The following is a 22040-nucleotide window of genomic DNA, read 5'->3' as shown; positions in this document are numbered from 1 at the left end:
TAGGCACAGGATAGAAATAGTTGACCCTTTTGGCTGCCATCCCGTCCCTGCCCTACAAGCGGGGTCTCCACTGAAGCGTCAGGGGCCGGCCCATTATTGACTTGAAGGCGAGCGGAGCTACTCCTCACCATCAGAATCTCGACTTTCCCTGAGGTTGGCATAAGAAACATCACAACTCCACTACATGAATCTAGACTCCATTGCATTATTGTTAAATTTGAATTGAATGCCAATTGACTGTGAAAATCGCATGTCAAGTCGCGCGTTGATTGGTGTCGTACATCTGTGGATTTGTGTTTCAAATGCTTTTGCCACGTCCAAACCAACCACTCACATTGCTCAGTGCCTTAGGCAAAACCGAGATTGTCCAGTTATATTCAAATAATTCACAAATGAGAAATGTCCTTTAACCCGTATAGGGAATATGTGGGGCTCTTATCGGAGCTACTGCGCTCGAGTAGCTGAGGTCTACGCCAATTTCAGGGCATCATTGTGGCTTGTGAGACGTTGAGCCACGCACTACTAGATGAGACTAGAGAAAAAAAGACAATAGAAAGGGGTAAGATGACGGCGAGCATATGAACTGCCCAGGTCTACGTTGGTGCGACCTAGACTTTTCTTCTGAACACTCCCTTTGGTGCGTTAGTGTTCTCGTGACGCGACCGGTTTTCACGATGCGTCTATCTAGTACCCATGCCATGTGGCTCTTCGCCATGGCCGGCACTATCGCCGGCCTCTATGTCTTTCTGGGCCTGTCTTCCACTTATGCCGAGGGGCACATCACCATGCCCGGCAGCTTCACAGCATCCTCCTACGTCAAATCCCTGCCACCAGACACGAGGCAGCTGTTGACGGAAGGCATGGAGTGGATGGACACGTACTACGACTCAGATGCCGGGTACCTCTACGACTTCAGTTCCCGCAAAGCGCTCAGGCATGAAACCCGCAACTCGGTCTGGTATGCGCTGGGTCTATTGGCGCGAAACAAGGGCACCGATGTTGCTGAAGCCGAAAAGATTATCAACAATGTAATTGCTGGTCAATACAAGGTGCCATCAGATGCCTGGTAAGTCACAATGACAATTGCAGTGAATTGTCAGTTTTCGGATAAAGATGAATGAATACTAATACCTAGACAGGTATGGAACCTATCAAAAAGAACCAGAAGAGCCATATGTTGGTTCGACTGCGTATCCTGGCAAGGCCTACGGTTCCTGGGATCCCAACTGGCGAGACTTTGTTGGCACGACTTTCATCATGATGATGGAGGAGTTCTCTGATCTTCTGAACCCGACGACTCAAAAAAGTATCCTAGACTCACTCTATCACGCCACTGTTGGAGATTCCTATCGGTTCGGCCAAGTTGGCACGAGCAATACCTTTTTCCCCTCCTACAGCAACCCGGTAAGCCACTCATACCGAGAGCGCCTCGGCCCAGAAGCGAGACCTTTGAAACTAACAAATTTGGACTATAGCAAATTATGAGGGCTTTGCTTACGGGTTGGACTGGTCGGCGGCTCCAGAATGCAAACATGACCAAGGCAGGCGAGAGCTACGCCCAGGATGTGATCAATCTCTTCAACGAACACAACACCCTTTCTGAATTCAATTCCCCCACCTACACTGGAGTTTCACTCTTTGCTCTCATCTTATGGAGCAAATACCTTCCCCAGGAGTCTGTCATGACCAAGCATGCACCCAGCATGGTCAAACATACGTGGACGGCTGTCTCTCAGCTTTGGCATCCTAGTTTAAGGAATATCGCTGGTCCTTGGGATCGTACGTACGGTTTCGATATGAACCGCTACTTGAGTGTGATGGCCTTGTGGTTCTGGCCTTTGATCGGAAAGGAGAAGGCTGGACTCAATTCCAAGGTGAGCGACCCCAAACCTATCAGCTACTGAGTGCGAATAAGCATTGAAGCTAATCAACCAACAAACACAGCCTGAGACGATGTCACAAACACATGATTTTGCGTGGGCTCCCGTTGTGGCTGTACTTGCGGATCAGCACAGGAGCTTGATCCCTGAGGAAATTGCCAACGGCTTGTCGACTTTCATGGGCGAGCACACATATTCAACCAAAGTTTGGGCTCCCCCATATGACAATATTCCTCGTAATGTTACTGCTTGGCTCTCAGATAACATTACGGTTGGGGCTGAGGAGTATGATCACTATGTTCCTGACCGCACTGTGCATGTGTCATTTAACGCTGCTGTTATCCAGTGGGACACTGGAAACGAAGTCTCGTTTATGACGGTACGTTTTGCTTGAATTACCACAGCCCATTGCAGTCAGATGGGCGTAGATGGAGGCGTTTGCATGAAGAGCAACTTGCTAATGCTTCGATTTTGCAGCTCTACCCCAGCGAACCAGCTCTCCATGTCGATGTTAAACCATGGAAGCTGACACTGTCGTATCCCTATGGAAACGCTGATTCCGTCTTCACCTTCGTCGTCGACACTTTTACCGCAAAGCGCACCATCACCGGGTGGCAAGATGTGCCGGGGCTCAGCGTTGCCGTTTCCGGCAACATCAACCAGACGTTAGACCTATCCTTTGCTGGAACTTACGGAGGCAATCTAGATCCAATGCTGGATTTTGAGTACTGGAAATTCACATACAGAATGCCTGAGGGTTTTGTCGGCATCCCAATCATTGTGCTCGACCTCGAGCTACGACATTCATAGGACTTGCATGTCTCGATCTCGTAATGCATTGAGGCTTAAGAAGCTGCCGGGCGCTCTAGAGAGGAATTGTTACCACCTCTACATCCTTAGACCCCTTGACGGGGTGTGCCTGGAGAAGTACGGCTAAATAGACGAGCGGATTACGCAATGCAATTAATACAGTTAAAAGATGATTCCGGTGGTTACTGTGGCATTCCCAGCGGAAATACATGCCTACTTTAGGCACATAAGCACTGCCTTGCCGCGTGAATCACAACGTGGGCAGTAGCAGCGATGCGACCGCGCCGCTGTCCGGCGTCCAATTTTCTTGAAGTATTCCTATTAGTTTGATGTATGTTCTCAACTGAACTAGCCTAATGCCACAACACGTGTCTGCCATTTTGCCATTTGAGTCGAGGTAATTTCTTGCGCTAGTGCTGAAATCAGGAATTGCCAACAGCGTTCGAAGGGCTCTAAACATCCAGGAGTCATTCAATTTTGGGGTTTTTTGAGTGAGCTTATGATACTACCATGTTGTGTGAAATGCTTCCCGACATGTATTGACGCGGTTAGTGGCGCTCTCAATGGTGAACTTTTTAATCCAGAGCACGAGTCTGCCGATCGTATGAAATCGCAAGAGCAAACTGAACTGAAGGAATCTCGTAACCTGATCCGGTAAATATAGGTGTTAGCTCACGGGCGTTAGATACTGGGTAGCAAATACGGCAGTTTTTGCCGATAGTTCCGGAAGCAACCAGGGCACTGCATTTGGGAAAGGTGAGCTGATGCTTCTGTACGGTCTGCTACATGCTTGGCTAGATAAACGTCCATGGTATATACAATGTTAGCATGTGGGATATCAGTACTTATTATCGCAGCGATTGCAAAATGCACATACCTGTTCCCATGCGTCGAAGACACGCGACTCTGGACGCCCCGGCAATCAGTCGGTAATGTCGGGCTAAAGGTCACCTATCAAGGCCGTAACCAAAAGGGGAAAATGGGCCGGCGCTGCATTATCAGTCCCAATCAACACTAGCAACCCCCTGATGGTTAAAAGGACGGGTGACCCGGCAAATCCGGTGGTTTTACTTCTCACCTGGACACTTCGCCGGTTCTCCTCCCGACTCATCCGCCTTCACCACGCCAAGCATCTCTTTCACAATGCGGGGAGAAAGCGTCTGATTGCTTGATTGATGGACGCTCGTGTGCTCTTCATCCACTAGTTTTGTTCCCCACATCACGCAACAATGCCTCTGCAGGGTGGATCGGCAGTCGGCCGCGTCCGAGAAGGCGATGCTCCGATAAAGTCCCGGAAAGCTTGCGGTAAGATAGGCCGTCGTCCACGCTCAGAGCCAAGAGCTGACATGTAATCAGTCAATTGTCGACGGCAAAAGGTTAGCACCTTTGCCGGCTGGATTAAATCTCATCCATCACGTGCGAATTTGACTTAGGACGTGTTAGATGAAATGTAGGATCGACTCTGGACCATCTTGTCGAAGATGCCTCGGATCAGGAGTGCCGTGCGTGTTTGTGCCACGAGCCAACGTATGTGATGAAACCTTGATGCAGAGCCTCAACCTGGAGTTAAATATATGATATAAAGTGGGAGCTAATCAAGGCTATGAATGGTCTTTTGTATAGGCCGCTTCATACAGTTTGTGTGATGACACCACGTCCACCGTGCCATTGCCAATACCACAGCCAAATGCACAATTACCAGCACCCGATCACGCCGTGCTCCGTCGGTTAAAGAGGATCGAGGACCACATTGGCCTGCCAGATATTGACGATGAGATCATCGTAGATGCTAGTGAGAGCATCACACTCGACAGCCAGGAACCTCAAGACCCGTCGCTGGGTCCTTTGTGGCCTGCCATTCAAGTTCTAAAATCGAGTTGTTCCACCAACACCACCAAAGAGATATGGACAGAGCTGCTCATAAAACGCTTGTGGCTTACGTATGACTCCATTAACGGCATCGAATAATCTTTTTGACCCTGCTAATTCCCCGGCAGCTTCCACGATACCATGCTCGGTCTGCACTTCTTACCCAGCAAACAAACTTTCTCATCACCAACCCCTTTGCTGCTAGCTTCGATGCTATACTGCTCAAGCATTCGAGGATCCCAAGACGTTGTTATGCTGGCACCTGAATACTTCACTGTACTCTGCAACGCCATCGCGCAACTTTGTATGCCGGCGAGTGCAATCGGCCAGGATGCAAAGAACCCTGCGCGGGCTGAGGAGTGGGCATTTCAGACGATCCTAGGCATCATCCTTTCGGGTCTTTTGAGGGAGGGTATCAGCAAGGAGACCGGCATCTGGATATCCGTTGCTTATCGGCTGATTCTCGAACACTGTCCACCTATCATGGATGAAAGGTCACTTGAATGGCAGAGGCTTTTCACTGGGCTGCAGGTTAGACCTTACCGGCGATTGGTGATGATGCAGGATTTTACTGACATTCCATCCCAGATTGTTGATCTCGAGCATGCATCCATATACCTATCCTGCCCAGCGATCCCAATAATTGCACCATTCCCGCGACTTCGCATCTCTCTGCAAGATCAACTCTACAGACTGTCACGAATGATGCACACAGGCTTGACTCATTTCACCGGGCGAGGTCTGCCAACTATTTGGTCTTGTTTTTCTGGAGAGCTTGCAGTGGCGATTGATCCCGCCGTTTCCTTCAGCGATGTCGACGCGGCGGTCATACGAGACTGGGCACGCCAACTTGACGACTGGCTGGTCGAATTCGGTGCCCGGAACGACGAGCCGGAAAATGAGAGGAAACTCGTTTTTAGACAATATGTCCTGCATCGCGTTCTCGTCCTCTCCATCTACCTGCCTGCCAGGGGCAGCGACCTATTCTCCGACACGACACCCAAGGAGCAACATGAACTGCTCGTTTCCGCTCGGGCGGCTGTCAAACTCCAGCTCGTTGACTCTTCAATCTGGTCTAATTTTGACCTCGTCGTCATTACTTGGGCTGCTCTGATTGTCATGCAGGGAGTCGAAGGTGGAGTAGGAGAACCTGACGGTAAGTTCCTGTCATGAGCTATTGATTCCTGTTATGCTGACGAGGACGCGTCTCAGATCTAGAGAATGTGCGAGTACACTTGGCGGGCCTCCACGAAAAGCAAAACTCGAGTCTTCACGAGTTGCTTGCCGGCTGCCTGGACCAAAAGCTGCAAGCTTTGAGCACCCCAATATTTGGCGACGACGGGGGCTTCCACCTTGACGGTAGTCTTGACAGGTCCTGGTACATCTTTAACCAATCCAGCTTACAGACTGGGTACGAACTGTTTTCTTTTGATGGTGTGTAAATGAGACATATCATGAAACTGCCAATCGCACACGGAACTCAGTTTGTGTTGTGGGATTCGCGAGCAAGTCTCCAAGTTAAGGGTTGCGAAGCCGCTATTCACGAGTTGTAATTAATTTTCACAGGTAATTGACTCAAGAATTGATTCAACTAATACATACTGACGAGAATAGTCACTGACTCCAATAATAATATTCTAACACGAGCTCAGTACGTGGCGGAGAATTGCCATGGATCCCATGCAGCATTGCGAGAGGCATGCACCACAGGCCACTAGCTCATGAGCGAGGTCGTGCTGTCAGAAGAAAGTCATCAAGGAGGCTATCCATGGAAAATACTAGCATCTGGCCCAGGACTAAGACTCATGGCAGCTGCTTGGGTAGTCAAACTAGTAGCAATTGGCGCACCACAAGGTAGCACCTCGATCAACAAACGACACGGGGTTGAGCCATCATGATAAATCCGGAGTGTTAGATCAGAATGTACACCATGATGCGTTCCTTATATCCTATGACCTTATAGAATACCAATCCAAATCTCAAGACGCACGGAAATTGGTCATAAGATACGCAAATGGTTGATAGCTGCTCTCCACTTGGTTCAAAAGCAGAAATTGAGTCTGTATGTAAATCCCCTAGAACCTAGCGATTATTTCAGGTAAAATTCCCTACTATTTTTGCTAAAAGTTTACAGGCATTTTTAAAAGGAAATTTACCATGCTGTAGTGCCTGGTTTGGTGTGCTGAATCTGTTCGACGCACATAGCACGGAGAAGCGAGTCCCATGGAGACTTGGGATTATAGTTTAGCTGGCTGATGCCGTTTCTTTCCCATTAGGTACCACTGCCAACCCATTTTAAAACCCCTTGCGTGTTGACCCTGGGTGCGTGTGAGTATGGTCCGGTGTCGGCATCCACGCCAATCTCATCCACTTCGGACTATGTATCACTCAGACGATGACGCAAAAGAGAAGCCCCTGACCTTGTCTTATGGAGTGTTTGGATAATTCAGGGCCGAGTAACTGAACTGGCAATAAGTCCAGCATAAAATGAATTGCAGTGTAGTGGAATATCGAGCATTTCATTTCTAATTTCCCCTATCTAACTACCTTTTCCCTCCTACCAGGTGAACTCATGCAAGTCCGTGGCGCTCCAAGTATCCTTCTACCTAGCGTAAGCCTCTGACGGCACGGGCTGGAGGTTTGGAACGCGGCTGGGGTGGTAAGGCTCGTTGAAGCTGACACCACCGTGCGCAGCAGAAACTCCCTCACCATCCTTGGGCAGCAACTCGGGCTTCTTGAAGGCAGTCTTGGCCAGTGTCGTCAAAGGCGGTGCGGAACATAGTCGGCACGTTCAAGTGCCAGATCTTCCACTTGCCGTCCTCCTTACGGAAGCCGACGGCGTATCGGCCCCAGCTCCAGTGGGCCTTGGGCACGTCGCATCCTTCGAGAGGGGACGTCTCGTGTCAGGGGGAGATCCAGATTCCCTTGGCGGTTTGACCGTCACCGGAAATTTCGACTGCAGGGGTGGTGATTGTGTGTTCGACCAGCAGGCCCTTGGTGCCAGACGGGAAGGGGTTCTTCTCGACGTACGACTCCTTGATGGTCTTGAGGCTCGTCCAGGCACCGACGTCTTCAGTCTCGAAGACGACAGCGTCCTGGGAGCTCTGAAGTTCGTCAACTTCAAGATTGTGACGACCGGCCAAGTGGTGGTATGCTCGGCGGCCCATGATGTGAATTTCGTTTATGTCCTCGATGCGCTGTATGCGCAGGAGTAAGGACTCGAGGCTGCCTGCAGAAGTCATTGTGGGGCAATTAGTATGCAATGAGGCCAAGTAATTGAGATGGGTGGTTGCTGAAGACGGTGCTGAAGAGGCTACTGAATCCAATCACTATTTGGCGACGGATGAAGCTATTTAATACTCCTCTCTCTTAGTCTACGAAAGACTCCAGCAGATCTTGCTCCGACAAAAAGCTATCATCTCGATTGCATCCCGGGTCTAAGCGAGGATCTCGTCAAGGCGCCAGGCTCGTCGATCATGTTCTGAGTCCCGGCATGACGTCCCTTCAGAAAGGGTTTTAGCGCAGGTGCAACGCCTCCTAGTGATCAATATTCTAACATGGGAGTCGGCGATTCAACATTCCTCGACGGACTGGAAGTAATTATCCCACTTGTCTTAGACATAGGGGCGATGGTTTGGGCTGACGTGTCTTCAAATTCGAGATTAGCGTAGGAGAGCCAGGAGAGGATCCTCGGCACCTGGACTTCAAAAACCGGCCGAGCACGGCCTCTCTTCTCCTCTTCTACTAGTCTTAGACCTGAACCTGCAATCGGAGTCTCGGGACCACTGCTTGAAGTGAAACCGGAGTCCCGCAAGTTCTCGATTCTCAACCAACAAGTTTGAACAGTCTGAGGTAACTGGAAGATTAGCTCCGTCGTCAGCGTCCCCCACACACAAGCTGCGGAGAATCTTATAGTTTCAATATAGAAGACTCTAATTCAACTCGACTCCGTAATGCAAGCATTAAAGATGTGCCACCTTGGTCTCGCCTACCTTAGCCGGTTCCCCGATCCCCACCCTACACTAAAACCGCTGTGAAAGTGCGGTTGAAAATTATGCCCCCACAACTTTTCCCTCCACATTTCCCTCGTCTCCTCTTTTTCCCACTTCCACACCCTTCGGAAGACTGTGCACAATCCCACTCCCACCTGCACCCAGGAACCGCTAGTAGAGAGAGCCTCCAAGAAGTCCAGGTCTGGACGACACTTATACGCTAGTTTCATGAGTCGTCTAGTTGTTTATTCTATCCGCCTCGATGGCTTCGAACAAACTGCTTCTCTATGTACTTTAAAGCTAAAGCCCGTGAATCTATGCAGGCGCACGTCGACGATACTAGATGAATTCAGGGAATGTTTGGAAATCAGCGATTGAACCACTCTCCTTAACAGCTCAATGAGTATCGATGTATTGTCGGAATCTTTATATACTCTTGCGTTACCCAAACCAGCACATACGACCATAGCTCTTAGAAAATACGGGATCCCGTCCGCTCTCCCTTAGTCAAGCTGAGAAGCGGCGAATTAGTACTCGGGTCGGTGACGACCGGGGAATCCTCGCTGTTGTATGTTATATTTGCCCTCCCCCCTTTTCTTTTTGCTTTAGATCCTCCTGGTGAGGTCAGACTTGAAGACTACATTATCGACCATGAAGAATTGCCCAAGGACCCAGAGTCCCAAGACCACAGGGTAGTATGCCCCGGGCATCGAGCTGAATAATTGAAAGGCTGGCTTCTGGCCTGGGTCATTGTGGTATGGCCTATGACCGAGTTTACGCGTGGATTGGGTCGTGTCCAAGTTCAATGCTCTCAACCATCTAGGCTGGGTCAGCGGCGCCTGTTACATGTCGCAATGCGGCTGCATGCTCCCGTTCGGCCGATGCCTCGCCGCCTTCAACACCAAGTATGTCTTGATTGCAGCAATTGTCTTCTTCATGATCGGATTCGCCATCTCCGGCGGTGCTCAAGGATGGCTCCAAGAATCTTTCCGATCCGGCCCGCCCTTGGATCTTGATCGACTGGACCGATTATTTCGTCGTGACATGCAGCCTTGTGTGCTTCATTCTCGCATTGCGGTGAGGCGGCCCGACGCATCCCTGGAAGTCCGCTGCCATCATCGGTCTATTCGTCGGCTTTGGTGGTCTTATGGGCCTGTTCCTCGTCATCCAGCATTCCACAACTTGCCTTCTTATGCCTCTGCGAGTTTGGATGAATAGGACCGTGGTTGGAGCATCATTCATGGCCATGTTCTCTCTGATGTGCAACCTTTTTGCCACCGTCTTAATCCCCGTTCTCTATTAAGGTGGCCGAGGAGTCACGTCATTGAAACTTAGTCTTTTGGTCATTCCTTTTCTGCTCACCGTCGTCTTGTCCCAGGCCAGAGAGGGTCTTGTGATGAGCTTCACCAAGCGATACTAGCACTACGGTTGGACCTGTCCTGCATTCCTAGCCGTTGGTGGAGGATTGCTCTGCACCGTGGACACCAACACTTCCGACGCAGCCCTAATTGGATACCAGATTCTCTATGGTCTTGGTATCGGATTCACCCGGAGTGTTGCCTTCTTGTCGGTGCGGGCGGACAACCCCGAAAGCGAAGTCCCAGCCGCCATCGCCATCGTTTTGTTCACTGAGCTCTTCGGTGGAATGTGTGGGCCAGTTATTGGCAACGCGATTCTGCAGAGTGGCTTGTTGAGATATCTGACCGCAAACGGTGTCGAAGGGGAAACAATCGCTTCTGTTCAAGCTTCCGTCTTTGCGATTTGGGAATTGAGCGCCCAGCTTCGCACCCAGGTCATCAAGGGGTACATCAAGGCGCTCAACGACATCTATATCGGAGCTGTGGCAATCTAGGGAATTATCATCGCTTATCACAATGAAGTTGAATCGCGCAATTGTAGCCAAGGAATTGAATGCGCAATTGTGCAAGACGTTTCATTATATCAGAGATAGTAACCAGAACTCCCACACGAGAGATGCAGATTGTCCCAACCATAGGGCTTCCTGAAGCAAACATTCATCAACATATGACCACCCAATTTGTCATCTCTGTTTAAATGACCTCTAAACTTGAACTTTCCATCAAACCCACATTTGTTGCTAACTCATATCCAAGATTAGCCTCGGCATCCTGCGAATGAAATTTCCATTCATGAGTGCGAGGGTCCCAAGTTGCCTCTTCCAAGTTCTTCTATGTTTGTGTAGAGAATCCTACGACACCACTCATTCGTAGGATCTCTAGTGAAGTCGCAGACGAGACTCTTATTTTATGCGATGCGAAGCCAATTTTAGCCTCACTTCTACATGCGTCGATAAGACAGCCCCAGCAAAACCGATTCGGAGGGACAACAATTGAACAATTTAGTTGAAGGCAAAGATCAGTGGCTGCAAGACGTCCAATCCTATTCTCCGAGGACCGCGCAATAGAAGCATTTAAAAGACGCTGCCATATTTGTCCTTAGTTATCCATCATTGTAAACTTTGGGTTTCCAAGGAAATTTAATGTGGCTCTCGGCTCCTTGTGATCGCATTTGTCGCTGAAAATATAGAGCAACTTGCCGCTAAATTAGCAGAGTATATCAAGGTCTGGAATCCACTTACCGTAGTCATCAACAAACACAACCGACTCCAGAACATAGACTTCGGTATCGCGATATCCGTACGCTCCAATGTCAATTAGAAGCATCTCGTCGGCGAACTTCAAATGGACCTTGATCGATTGAAACGAGTCCTTAAGTCTCCCACCAAACGGAGTATGGGTGGCCACTCGTCAATTCGATCTCACACCCCGAACCTTCGCGTCTTTCGGCGGAATGAGCATTGCTATCCCGGGCTTTCCAACGCTTCCTTTGACTCGAAGTACTTCGTAAGCCTAGCACCTATCATGAGGATCGCAGGGCAGTGCTCCTGCAATGTAAACTGAATATCCTGTCGCTATGACCATCACTTGCTGCAGGCTAGCAAGATCAACAGTGCTAGTTCCAGAAATGATTCACAGAAGGTATATAATATCTGGGTCCTAAGCATCAGGCTCTGGACTATGACCAAAGCTGGAATCTTAGTGATACACAGCCAGAGCTTACCAATCGGATTATGAATGTTATACTCGTCGCACCGCAGCCGGCTAGTCTCAATTCTTTCCTTGACAACATATACTGAATAAAAGAATACATACACAAAAGAAGATTCCTGTGCCACTTATTAGGAGGTGAGACTTGTACTCAACTTCACCGAATAGCCCCCAGCCCGTACCCTACATGCCAATTTCTCTCCGCCTATCACAGTAGTCTGTCGTATAGTATTATCATGTATCCGTACTTCTAGTTGGCAAATATGTTTCATCCGTATTTCTTGGCCAGGTTGTCCTTGATCGAATACTGGATGTTGAGCCCTGTTTTAAAGATGAGTATAATAAACCCAAAAACTTCTGGGAGAACTTACATCTGTCTCATTCCACTGCTGGGTCGGGATAGTTTGTTGGGAGAAATTGGGTGCAATACTCGTATAGTCTTCGGTGAGAGGACCTGCTTCCTCGCTGATACTAGCGATAGTGTGATCCGCGATGTTTGCCTCATGAGGTGGTGATGATATTCGGAAAGCGGCTGTTTCCGCTAAAACTCTGTCTTGTTGCCGTACTCGTCTATGTTTATAAACATGCTTGGATATAGCTATTAAGTTAGAAATGTGATGGGTCTTAGTTAGGGTATCGCGGCGTCTCTTACAAAAGATAGCATGAACTAATTGTTCAACAAATTGCGCCCACACTAGAACGGCCATGATTTGACCAAAGCCCCACTGGTTGTCCTGATATGCATCCCCGCTTAATTTTTGCATCAGAATTCTTTGATTTTGCAACGTCTGAGCGGTGGATATCGCAAAAAACATCCATACACCGGACATCGTGACACAAGCAGCTACAATAAGAAGTAGATTCTTGTCGATGCGGATAAAAGAACATAATTCCAAATATAACCGTCCAAGAGAGCTGAAGGGGTTTCTGAGAAGCTTGAAAGGTACGCTCAGACGCATGTACAACTTCAGAATTGGCCGTCGAAGCCACTTGAGTGCGACCAGACCCACCAGCAATATCATTCCTATTGGAACAAGGACCTTTAACCGGGTTTGAAGACGACGTAATTGAGGGTCTTCTTCTGTTCTTGTGGTGGAAATGAAGTCTGGTAAATGATAGTCCTTTTGTATGGCGCAGTGTCTCGTTATTTCCTCCATGGCAGTCGAGTTTTGATTTGGAAACTTCCTCATGAAAGTCATGCGAAACATCAGGACTAATATAATGAAATAATAGACTGCAAGAGAACCCCATCCTTTCAATGCAGTTGGAGAGATTGGTAAGGAGAGAAACATACTGGAATATGCAAGATATAATTCGTATAGTGCAAGAGTGTCCAGAAACTGAACCTCCGCGAGAGGAGCCACCTGCTGGATCCTTATCGTAGCGGATAGCAAAATAGATAAAGCAATCAGAATGTTAGTACGATGAATGCTCCCAGCTAGGTTGACGCCGATTTGAGCCAGCCAGTGTTGACGGGACAGCCTAAAATACGGAGGTTGGAAACGGTCGGGGTCGCATATTACAAGGATTGTTGATAACATGGGCCCAAAAACGAATGTTGCGAGTGCCTGTATAAGGTAAGAGATCATGGCCTATCCCGTGAGTTAGACTGCTGTTCTTAGTTGCCTGGATGATCGGTTTTGGCATTATGTTGCAATTGCCCCGTTACTCACTCCGATTCCCGATACATCGGGATTCCCAGCGCCATAGACATATACACAAACATTCTCGCAAGTCTGTACTAGCAATGAAATGTTGTAATTCTGCCAATCACTGCCCACCCGGTCGATGAGAGTGTCGCGGTCAGAAAATGCGCAAGGGTCTGAGTTGTTTCCAGTTGGAAACGCAGGTGGAAGAGTCGTGAGAGTGCCTGGATCTGCATCCGCTGTCGCTGTCTCAGCCAGGTGGAAGAGAAGAGAGACTAGAAATAGATCCTTTAGAGCTGTGAAGTTCATCGTGCTTGCAAATGGCCTGTCACAAATTCGATCTCAAGTTCTGGCGACACGGGCGCAGTGAGTGTTTAATGCAATAGATGTCCGTTTGAGTAATCTCCGCTGTGGAACAATAATTTGTGGGCTCGATTGAAGGGATTTGCCATGCGTGAAAGGTATGATGCTAAGGCTTTCAATGTGGTTGTCGTTCGGTTATCTCTTTTCACCCACTAGCTGACGTGAGAGCCAGCGTGGCAGAGTCGGAAAGGTGTGCAAGAAGCGCAATGCCCAGAGCTTCGGCTACACCGAGGTAGTTTGCGTGTACTCTCCTAGCGATATGTAGCCACTTTGTCAGTGTGAGTCTAAGAAAAAGTAAACGAGACCCCCGATGTGATCAATCAGCAGACTTACCCAAGGATGTTGAAGAGATCATGTTTGAGGGAAAAAGGACAAATGGCCACCTCACGAGCAGCCTTATTTTCAACTTCAGCTGTCTGCCTAATTATGCAGGGTGTTGCTTTGGGAAATCAGGCTGCTCTACGCCACCTGTAAATTGACCGCCACGTGGCGGCGGACTGAAGGGTCAGATTTGTATTGGTAAGGCTACCCTGTATTACAAAACCTCCAATATATTAAAGTCCTAGCCTTAGTCAGAGGGGGTGACAGAGAGCCCCTCTCCGGTCAACCCGGCGGATCCGGGCCAACACAATCCAAAACACCAATCGTACATGCTGGTCGGCTTGGATCATCCTGCCTTGAAGTTCCTTTTCAGCGTTTCCCGTTAAACTGGCAACGCAGTTGCACACTCGTAAGTGAGCGACTAGTTCTGCGAGTCCCCAGATCCTGCTAATTACTGAATCATAAGTTTCCTGCATTTCTTTTGTTGAATTGAATTCGCGTATGAGCGAAGTACTTCCATACTTGTCACATTGCGCTCTTATAAGCGCGAACGTCGCCACCCTGAATAACTTATGACCCTCGCTAAAGGTTCGTCTTATTGTCCAATTGCCGTTCTATATTTTGAGACTACTAGACATTAACCCTAAGCCATTTAAAGGGCTGAACATGCATCCCTACTAATTATGGAAATAGCAGATACGCCTGGTCCCTTTAACAATGACTCAGCTAGTCTATTCTGCCGCTTCCTCTACCTCTACCTCTCCCAATCTCCCTAGGTGTAAGTTTCTTCTTTATCTCAGCCCGTCTTCCCTCAATCACATCCTCCAATCTCTTCCCTGCACCATTGACCATCTCAATATTACCCCCAGCTTTCTGTAGAAATTGGATCATCTCCTGCTGCGCTACAATGTAGCGGTCCAAGGTTAGGCCCTGACCGCCACAAGTAGCCAGATGAGCGCTTGCTGCTTGAAACAGGGGCGTGTTCCCTTTCGCATTGACGGCATTCACGTTCGCGCCCCGTGTGACTAGATTGCGAACTGCGTCAATATGCCCCAAGTTCCTTGCCGCCCAGTGGAGTGGTGTATTGCCGTCTGAGTCAACCGCGTTCAAGCCGCAACCGTGAGCAAGGAGCAAATCAACAAGACTTGCGTCAATCGGATCGCCGTTCAAGATGCGGAATGACAAGAGATGTAGCGGCGTCTCTCCCTTGTCATTGCAAATACCGCCGTCACCTCCTCTCGCGCATAAAGTGTTGAGGATAACGTTGAGATGGGCGCCGCCACATGCTCTATGGCACTTGACAGCATGGTGCAAGGCCGTGTTCCCTTTCTCATCCTGGGCATTAATCGTAGTTGGCTCGGTATCCAATAGTAGATCAAGGGTTGGCTTGACATATAGTAGAACCTCATCCTCCTCCACGTTACAATCGAATCGGCTAGAGCATCGACTAGCGGCCGCCCAATGAAGAGGAAGACGTCCGAAACTATCACGACAGGATGCCATGCATGAGGCACTGTCCGAATGCTCAATCAGGGTGCGAATGCCATCAACGTTGCAGTATTGGCTACCAAAATGTAGCGCGGTGCAATCCGTAATGAGATCCTCGCCAAAGCTAGAGAATCCGTCGTGCATCGTTTTTGCGTGCATATCGGCACCTTCGGAAAGGAGTCGCTTCACCATTTTGGCACTGGCTCTGGAAATGGCCATGGTGAGGACCGTATCTTCAGGCTGCGCCCCCAGTTGAGGTCTTAACACCACATCGCGAGCACAGGCGCCTTTGTCCAAGAGGAACTCCATCAGTTCTTCCCGCCGAGCGATAAAATCACTTCTTGATTCGTATCTGTTATACATGCTCCCCATATCAGACATGGAACACGCCACTGAGAGTAGCGCGTTCATACCATGTTCACCATCTCTCTCTTCTATGTTGGCAATTTGGGGGTGATTTTCAAGAAGATAAAGTACCGTATTCATGTGAGCACAACGGCATGCCTCGTTCAACAGGGTGTACGAATGTGCCCTGTATGACGGTGGTTGCGACGGGTAAATCTCTTCATGCTCCAGCAGCATACGAAGAACATTATTGCTCCCGTGATGCACAGCAGTCCAGAAAGGATTATGACTCCCCAAATCTCCGGGCCAGATGGGGCCAGTATATTTGGTCAAGTATCGCTTAACCATGGCCACGTCGTCGTGTCGAACCATTGTCAGAAACAGACCGCAGAACTCGGTCTCATACAGCATTTCGCCATCCTCGTCGATAATGAAGAAGCCATACTGGTTGCCTTCCAAATCTTCTGAGTGCTCTGGTGAGGCACGGCGAAATTCACGATATCGTGAGGCCGCCATTGTCAAAGGCTTACTTGCAGGGCGGTGAGTGAGTCACAATTTTAGATCAGGACATTCGCGTGGAGTGGATAAGGTGTATCCAGTCATAAACGTGAGCCAGGTTCATGCGCTAATTACAGCGATAACTCGCTTACAAGGATGATTCTCAGCGTCATTATCAGATATATTATGGTGCCTGTACTGGTATGCAAACAGTTTGGCATCGAGGAAATGTAGAACTTGATAGTCGCAGACACTCCTCCCCAGCTGATGGAACCAAATGTATCCCCACCGTTCGTACCAACTGTCCTTCCAGGTGTGCATTTCAGTACGAAGCTTCTTCTTCTACCATGTTAAAAGAAGATGGCTGTGGCGTAACGCGTTTTTAATTGACAACTGTGAGATTGATTCAACTTGGACATTGCGACGTAAGTACGCATGGCTTGAGAGCTCTCTTCCAGAGTCTGTATTAAAATCTGCCTGTATCATAGCGACTTATCTTTGGTTCAGTGTGAAGATGAATCAATGAGATAGAGGTTTCAGATACGCTGTCAGCTTAGGAAAGGCGGTACTGAGTTGGTAACATGGTGGTTTCTTGTACTACAACAAGTCTCCAAAATCGGCATTCTATTAACGGTAACATTTTAGTGAACAACAATGACCCAGACTTTTCCAATGTAATCAAGCGTCCAACGGCTATTCCTCATCACATGTGACAAACCACTAGGTCTGCTGCACCGACGCATTGAGTTCTCCTCGTCGTCGAATCTTGGTACCCCTCCACCAATAAATCATCCAAGTCATGATTTTGAACACTCGCGTGAGAGCGAGAGGCATCCAGTATATGATAACTAATGCGACAATGACACGACGAACCCATAGGGGAGGCTTAGCCTCACGCCAGAGGCACTCCAGGACCTGAAGAACTCCAGTCCAGAAGCACCATAGTGTGTGCATTAGAGCGCGGAATCTAGTCTCATCCAGATGACCTCCAAGAACATCCATAACTGCGGTATTGTTGATCTCGAGATAAATCGAAGAGCGAGTCCGTAAAATGAAGGGTCGTGAGCCGGTAGGGATTAAAACGACTATCCAGAGCTGGGCTCTCTAGGGCCTCTTGAAGCGAAAGAGGTTCGGTTGTTTGGTAGATGGGAGCTTTTCTGAGCCTCGTAGTTGCGGGGATTATTCAGTAATCATATTACAAGTCGGAGTCACGCGAGCTAACAAGCCAAGATGAGCTGTAAGAAAATAGCGCTTTGACGCATTTGTAGGAATTGACCAGCGAGGGTGGGTCAGATATCCGAGTCCGCTATCACAGCTAGCCCTAATCAGATCTTAGTCGATGGAGAGGATCAAGATGCCTGCGAGGTCACGGGAGAGAAAGAACAGCCCTTCGGGAACGACGGTCACTTGTCCTATAAATTACGTCCGGCATTAGAGAGCGGTATTTGTGGGGCTTTGGGTGTGCTTAATTGTTCAGATGGTATGATTAAGGGACTCTTACCAAGTCGAGTGTAAAGTAGGTAAGTTGAGTGAGTAGTCACTCTTGTCGAACTTCAGAAGTGATCCAGCAAGAAAATAGAGCACGACATTGAGGAGAACTAAGCAGTCCAATAGACATCCTAAATCACTAAATAGAAATCGTAAATGGATTAGAGTAGATCAGTCACTTTCATGCAAGGAGATATTGCGATATTGATCAAAGGAGGGTATGAATCCAGATTACAGCTGGTGTAGGGTAGCCCTATAACCCTGTTGTGAACAACACCACAATACCATAACAACTCACCTAACTGGCACAAGAAGCGTCCCCTAAAAGGATCCTTGAAATTAATAGTCGATATCATTCATAGAGTGGGTCGTGTGGTTCTTTTGGGGTTAATAGTAGAAACATGGGGGCCATTACTTGTGCCAGTCGGGTGGGTTTTTAATGCACTACAATGTCGAAATTCCATGAGAAAACTTTTGACAGGCCTGATTTTATGTAGGTGAAGAAAAAATCGGAGTCTCGATCCAGTGATGTCTGTAGTAGAACCCTAATTAAATTTGTCCAGCTAGTAGGGTAAAGCATCGACATGCTCTATTTGTACAATGAAGCCATGAGCTGGCTAATATTTAACTGTGGATATGATACAACAGCTTCATGAGAGGATATGCTATGAACACCCGGTTTCCGTCCAACCCAGTTGGATTCCATCAGATCAACTGCCCCGAAGTCCCAAGTGTCTCCAACTCATAAGCGAGGAGGCTCGAGTCCAGCTACCGTCCCTACAGGGAATTTGCCGCCCTGCAAGCGGTGGCCTGTTGGTCGCACTGTCCCACCCCGCCAGCGAGTTGGCCGGAGTTGGCGGCGTTTGCACACGCGTTGTGCTGGATGTCACAGGATCGTCCGATGGCGGCGCCGGAGCCGACGAAGGTGTTTCCATTGACGGAGAAAGGGCGGTCGCCAGCGGAGGACTCGACCGGGGGAGCTGGGCCACCGAGAGTGCCAGTGAAGGCTTGGATGTTTGTGCCATTGCTGCTGGCGGCGGCCGATGTTTGCGCGGCGGCGGCGGCTGAGGTGGAAGATGCGACGACGACATTTGTCGCTCCAGCTGCGGCTCCAGCTGCGGCTGTCGTAGGAGGTACGGCCACACACTCTGCTGCAGAAGTAGCTGCGGCTGCAGCTGAAGTTGCCTTTGCAGCATCGGTGGCACCAGCCGCTCCTCCTGCACCAGCAGCGCCATTCACGACGGTAGCCAGATCGACACTGCCCGTCACAGAGGCAACAGAAAACGATGCCAGGTCGACAAGGTCGGTTGCGAAAATTCCACCAGTGCCTGTGAAGGTCTGGGCGACATCGGCAACAGCGGCGGAGACCTCAGCCTCTGAAGCGTCGAGAACAAGGAGACCCTGGGAATAGATGCAACCCAAGTTGGGCTCTTCATCATCGCAAGAATTGCCCTTACCAGTGTTGTCATTAGGCTGGAATCAATTAGCATGGCCCGTAATGAGAAGGCGAGATGGATACGTACATCGCCGGCGGCAAATGTTCCACTGAGGAGAGCCAAGTTTGTATCAGCTCCAATTCCAGCAAGCTGCTTAGCCAATTCAAGGGTAATAGCCTTGTTGAGGGCCCCAGCGTTGTCTGACGCAGGGTCTTGATGCTGAGTCAAAGCCGCAATCTCTGGGTTCACGGCCGTCTCAGTGCAGAGGACACTGGCAACTCCAACGCCACCGGTGTTTCTCTCAATGGCTTGGAACAGCAAAGCACCCGCCATGCCTCGGAGATCTTTGGCGCCCTTGGCGTTGGTGAAGGCCTGATCGGCAGTCTCCTGCTTCAAGCAGTCGAGGTTTGTGACGTCGCCCGCTCCGGCAGCGGCTGCGGCGTTGCCCAAGAGGCCGAAGACAACATCGACGATGCCCTTGGGGTTATCGAGGTTGAGGAACTCGCGAGTGATGGTGAGGACAAAGTCGTGGGAGTGCTCCTGGGGAACCTCACGCTTCTGGAGATGGCCCATACGCTTATATCGAGCATGACGACGGTCGTTCAGGGGGGAGGCAAATGCCAGACCCAAAAGGGCGTTGAAAGCGGCAATCGAAGCTAATCTCATGATGAAAGATTGAAAGAATGAGGGGTATCTTTAAGTTCTCTTCGAAGAAGTAAAGACTGACCGAGCAGTACTGGGGATTAAAGATAGTTGGTAAGAAGACAAGTGATTGGGAAGAGAGAAAAGAAGGAACGGAATAGCCCTTGAGAGTCTCGAAGTTGGAAACCAGCCAGATAAGAAGTAAAGCGAAGGAACTTGTTGATTCACGATAGTTGGTGAAGACTTCAGCAGCATTATATAGCCAAGCGCCAGGGGACCTGCCATCCCATCGCCAGTGCGCCACTTAGATCCCGAATAAGACATCAGACAGGTTAAGGAGCCGGATTCCCGGCGTCAGCGGGTAAGGCAAGGAGAAGATTTCCAGAAGCGGAAATCATGTCCATCCAGGACCTTGCCTGACACATCGAGGCCGTTCTTCGTCGCCGCCACTACGGGTGGTGATTGGGCCATGACGGTTTGGCTGGCGTCGCTACACAAGTTGGGCGTGTTGAAGCAAGGTCGCAGCCGAGCGCGGCAACGTGAGGCGGAAGATCATACAGCTCGCGCAAGAGGTGTTGGCCTTTGAGTTTGAGCAGGGGGGAACAGCACTGCGGCTAGTTGAGGCGCTGTCGCAGGATCGCGGTTTGGGTTAGTGTCAGGGGTGCTTGTGTCCGGTATCCGGTCTGTCGGCTAGTCCGTCTCATAAACTGTCGGAATAGCTCCAACCTGACGAGATGACCCAACCCCTTCTAACGAGTGAATGCTGGTTTTTGAATCAGGTCTCGTTTACGTTCTGATGCTCAATTGATCAAGATGCCTCTCTACCTAAATGCTAGTGGTAACGGCTGGTGACGGCTTTTGCGGCTGGTGACGGTGTTACACGGATAAATGATAGACCGAGTCAACTTGCCCCACCATACCCGTACCATACCCGTTACCCCACCAGTCCTAACGTTGGGGGCTGGGCTTGTCGCCGTCTGTGGAATGCGGATTTGAAGCGAACGGGGCAGCGTAGGATTCGCGCACAGTTAAGAGATACCAGGCTTCTATGCTAGCTTAGGTAGAGACAAAGTATCTGCTAACTGAGCTGCATATCGGCATAAACCCGATTTGCCCACAACGCCCCACAAGCGTTAACACTGCCAAGAAGATCCACCGCGAATAGACAAGGACACAATATTGCAATCCTGAGAATTAAAGCTAGAGCCAGTATAAAGATCCCACAGCGAAACCCTAAAGTGAATAATAAAAAACTTGTATATAAATAAGTAAATATTTTCTGTCTCTCTATATTTTTACTGAATTTAATAAAACTATTATTGTAATCCTATTGTATGCTTGAACTAGAGTATAGGGTAAGTCGACACAATGCGCTAGCCGTATTCAGTAAGCGAATAATGCAGATGGTTTTATGCATCCACTGTGATTTGGGTGCGACTGGCGATGACGTGCGGCTCGTTACCCCGACAACTCGCACTGGCCGATGGCGATTCTAAACACAATGGCATCTCACCGAGAACGTCGCGCGATGGTTTGAATGCCATCGTGTTGAACCAACGTGCATTGCTCAAATTTGAAGAAGATGGCCGCGCAAGTAACTCGCCTACCGCGCGATTCTTCTTCTTTATCGCATCACGGCGCCCTCGAGCCGTACCCGCCCCCCCTCTCCGTCATTGAAGCTTGGATCCAAAGCGTCGAATTCAACAGCAGCAGAGACGCAGAACCGAGCCAGACGCCGCGGAAGATCTCTACATCACGATCCCCGAATGCATCTGCATCAAAACGAAAACGAACCGATTCTCCCCGCCGAGTTGCCCTTGCCGCCCTCAGCCCCAACATGTCCCGAGACGAGCCCCGAACGCCTTCGCCTCGAAAATCCGCCCGGTTAAACCATCGCGAGCTGGTGGTTGACGATGGAGGCCGGCATGCAGCAGTACTGCAGACGTCGCCGGATCAAACACCGAGACCACGGCCGAGGCCGAAACGGACAGCAACTGTTCCCACGATGGGAGCAACGAATCTGGCGGCCGAGTCTCTCCAAGCCGCGGCACCACCAATATCATCCCCGACCAAATTGACGGAGCATACTCTTTTCCCAGCTCAAGACCCATACACCCAAACTCTTCAAACACAACCATATCACCAACCGGCTTCGTCGCCTGGCAAAGACTCTGCATCCACACGATCTACACGC

The 22040-nt window shown here is 49.5% G+C and overlaps 8 protein-coding genes across 8 annotated transcripts; 3 read left to right on the top strand and 5 right to left on the bottom strand.

The window, feature by feature from the left end:
- Positions 1-785: 785 nt before the first annotated feature.
- Positions 786-2690, top strand: BGZ61DRAFT_359080 (uncharacterized protein; the record flags this gene model as incomplete). The annotated part of the gene is made up of 5 exons (XM_046241033.1): positions 786-1066; positions 1140-1404; positions 1476-1874; positions 1945-2259; positions 2358-2690. 5 exons carry the CDS (start codon positions 786-788, stop codon positions 2688-2690), a joined length of 1593 nt encoding a protein of 530 aa, XP_046100962.1.
- Positions 2691-3919: 1229 nt separating this feature from the next.
- On the top strand, positions 3920-6001 carry BGZ61DRAFT_535220 (uncharacterized protein; the record flags this gene model as incomplete). Its single annotated transcript, XM_046254250.1, has 6 exons — positions 3920-3995; positions 4047-4066; positions 4314-4630; positions 4688-5090; positions 5148-5715; positions 5772-6001. The coding sequence occupies 6 exons, from the start codon at positions 3920-3922 to the stop codon at positions 5999-6001; spliced, it is 1614 nt and encodes a 537-aa protein (XP_046100961.1).
- Positions 6002-7264: 1263 nt separating this feature from the next.
- Positions 7265-7801, bottom strand: BGZ61DRAFT_535219 (uncharacterized protein; the record flags this gene model as incomplete). The annotated part of the gene is made up of 2 exons (XM_046254249.1): positions 7265-7440; positions 7504-7801. 2 exons carry the CDS (start codon positions 7799-7801, stop codon positions 7265-7267), a joined length of 474 nt encoding a protein of 157 aa, XP_046100960.1.
- Positions 7802-9328: 1527 nt separating this feature from the next.
- BGZ61DRAFT_590507 (uncharacterized protein) lies at positions 9329-10403 on the top strand (the record flags this gene model as incomplete). The annotated part of the gene is made up of 2 exons (XM_046256634.1): positions 9329-9628; positions 10071-10403. Exons 1-2 carry the CDS (start codon positions 9398-9400, stop codon positions 10401-10403), a joined length of 564 nt encoding a protein of 187 aa, XP_046100959.1. The 5' UTR covers positions 9329-9397.
- A 1275-nt stretch (positions 10404-11678) lies between these two features.
- Positions 11679-13966, bottom strand: BGZ61DRAFT_456313 (uncharacterized protein). Its single transcript, XM_046246501.1, has 4 exons — positions 13293-13966; positions 12272-13211; positions 11991-12217; positions 11679-11940 (listed from the first exon to the last, which is right to left on the bottom strand). Exons 1-4 carry the CDS (start codon positions 13572-13574, stop codon positions 11854-11856), a joined length of 1536 nt encoding a protein of 511 aa, XP_046100958.1. The 5' UTR covers positions 13575-13966; the 3' UTR covers positions 11679-11853.
- Positions 13967-14512: 546 nt separating this feature from the next.
- Positions 14513-16332, bottom strand: BGZ61DRAFT_456312 (ankyrin repeat-containing domain protein). Its single transcript, XM_046246500.1, has one exon. It carries the CDS (start codon positions 16296-16298, stop codon positions 14676-14678), a length of 1623 nt encoding a protein of 540 aa, XP_046100957.1. The 5' UTR covers positions 16299-16332; the 3' UTR covers positions 14513-14675.
- A 565-nt stretch (positions 16333-16897) lies between these two features.
- BGZ61DRAFT_456311 (uncharacterized protein) lies at positions 16898-17493 on the bottom strand. The gene has a single exon (XM_046246499.1). The coding sequence runs from the start codon at positions 17280-17282 to the stop codon at positions 17001-17003; it is 282 nt and encodes a 93-aa protein (XP_046100956.1). The 5' UTR covers positions 17283-17493; the 3' UTR covers positions 16898-17000.
- A 1052-nt stretch (positions 17494-18545) lies between these two features.
- On the bottom strand, positions 18546-19777 carry BGZ61DRAFT_359123 (uncharacterized protein; the record flags this gene model as incomplete). Its single annotated transcript, XM_046241041.1, has 2 exons — positions 18546-19241; positions 19292-19777. 2 exons carry the CDS (start codon positions 19775-19777, stop codon positions 18546-18548), a joined length of 1182 nt encoding a protein of 393 aa, XP_046100955.1.
- Positions 19778-22040: the final 2263 nt, after the last annotated feature.

Source organism: Ilyonectria robusta (assembly GCF_021365365.1).
Source record: "Ilyonectria robusta strain PMI_751 chromosome Unknown BGZ61scaffold_17, whole genome shotgun sequence".
Lineage (NCBI taxonomy): Eukaryota > Fungi > Ascomycota > Sordariomycetes > Hypocreales > Nectriaceae > Ilyonectria > Ilyonectria robusta.
Note: the sequence above shows the minus strand (reverse complement) of the source record. Positions and strands in the feature narration are given on the sequence as shown.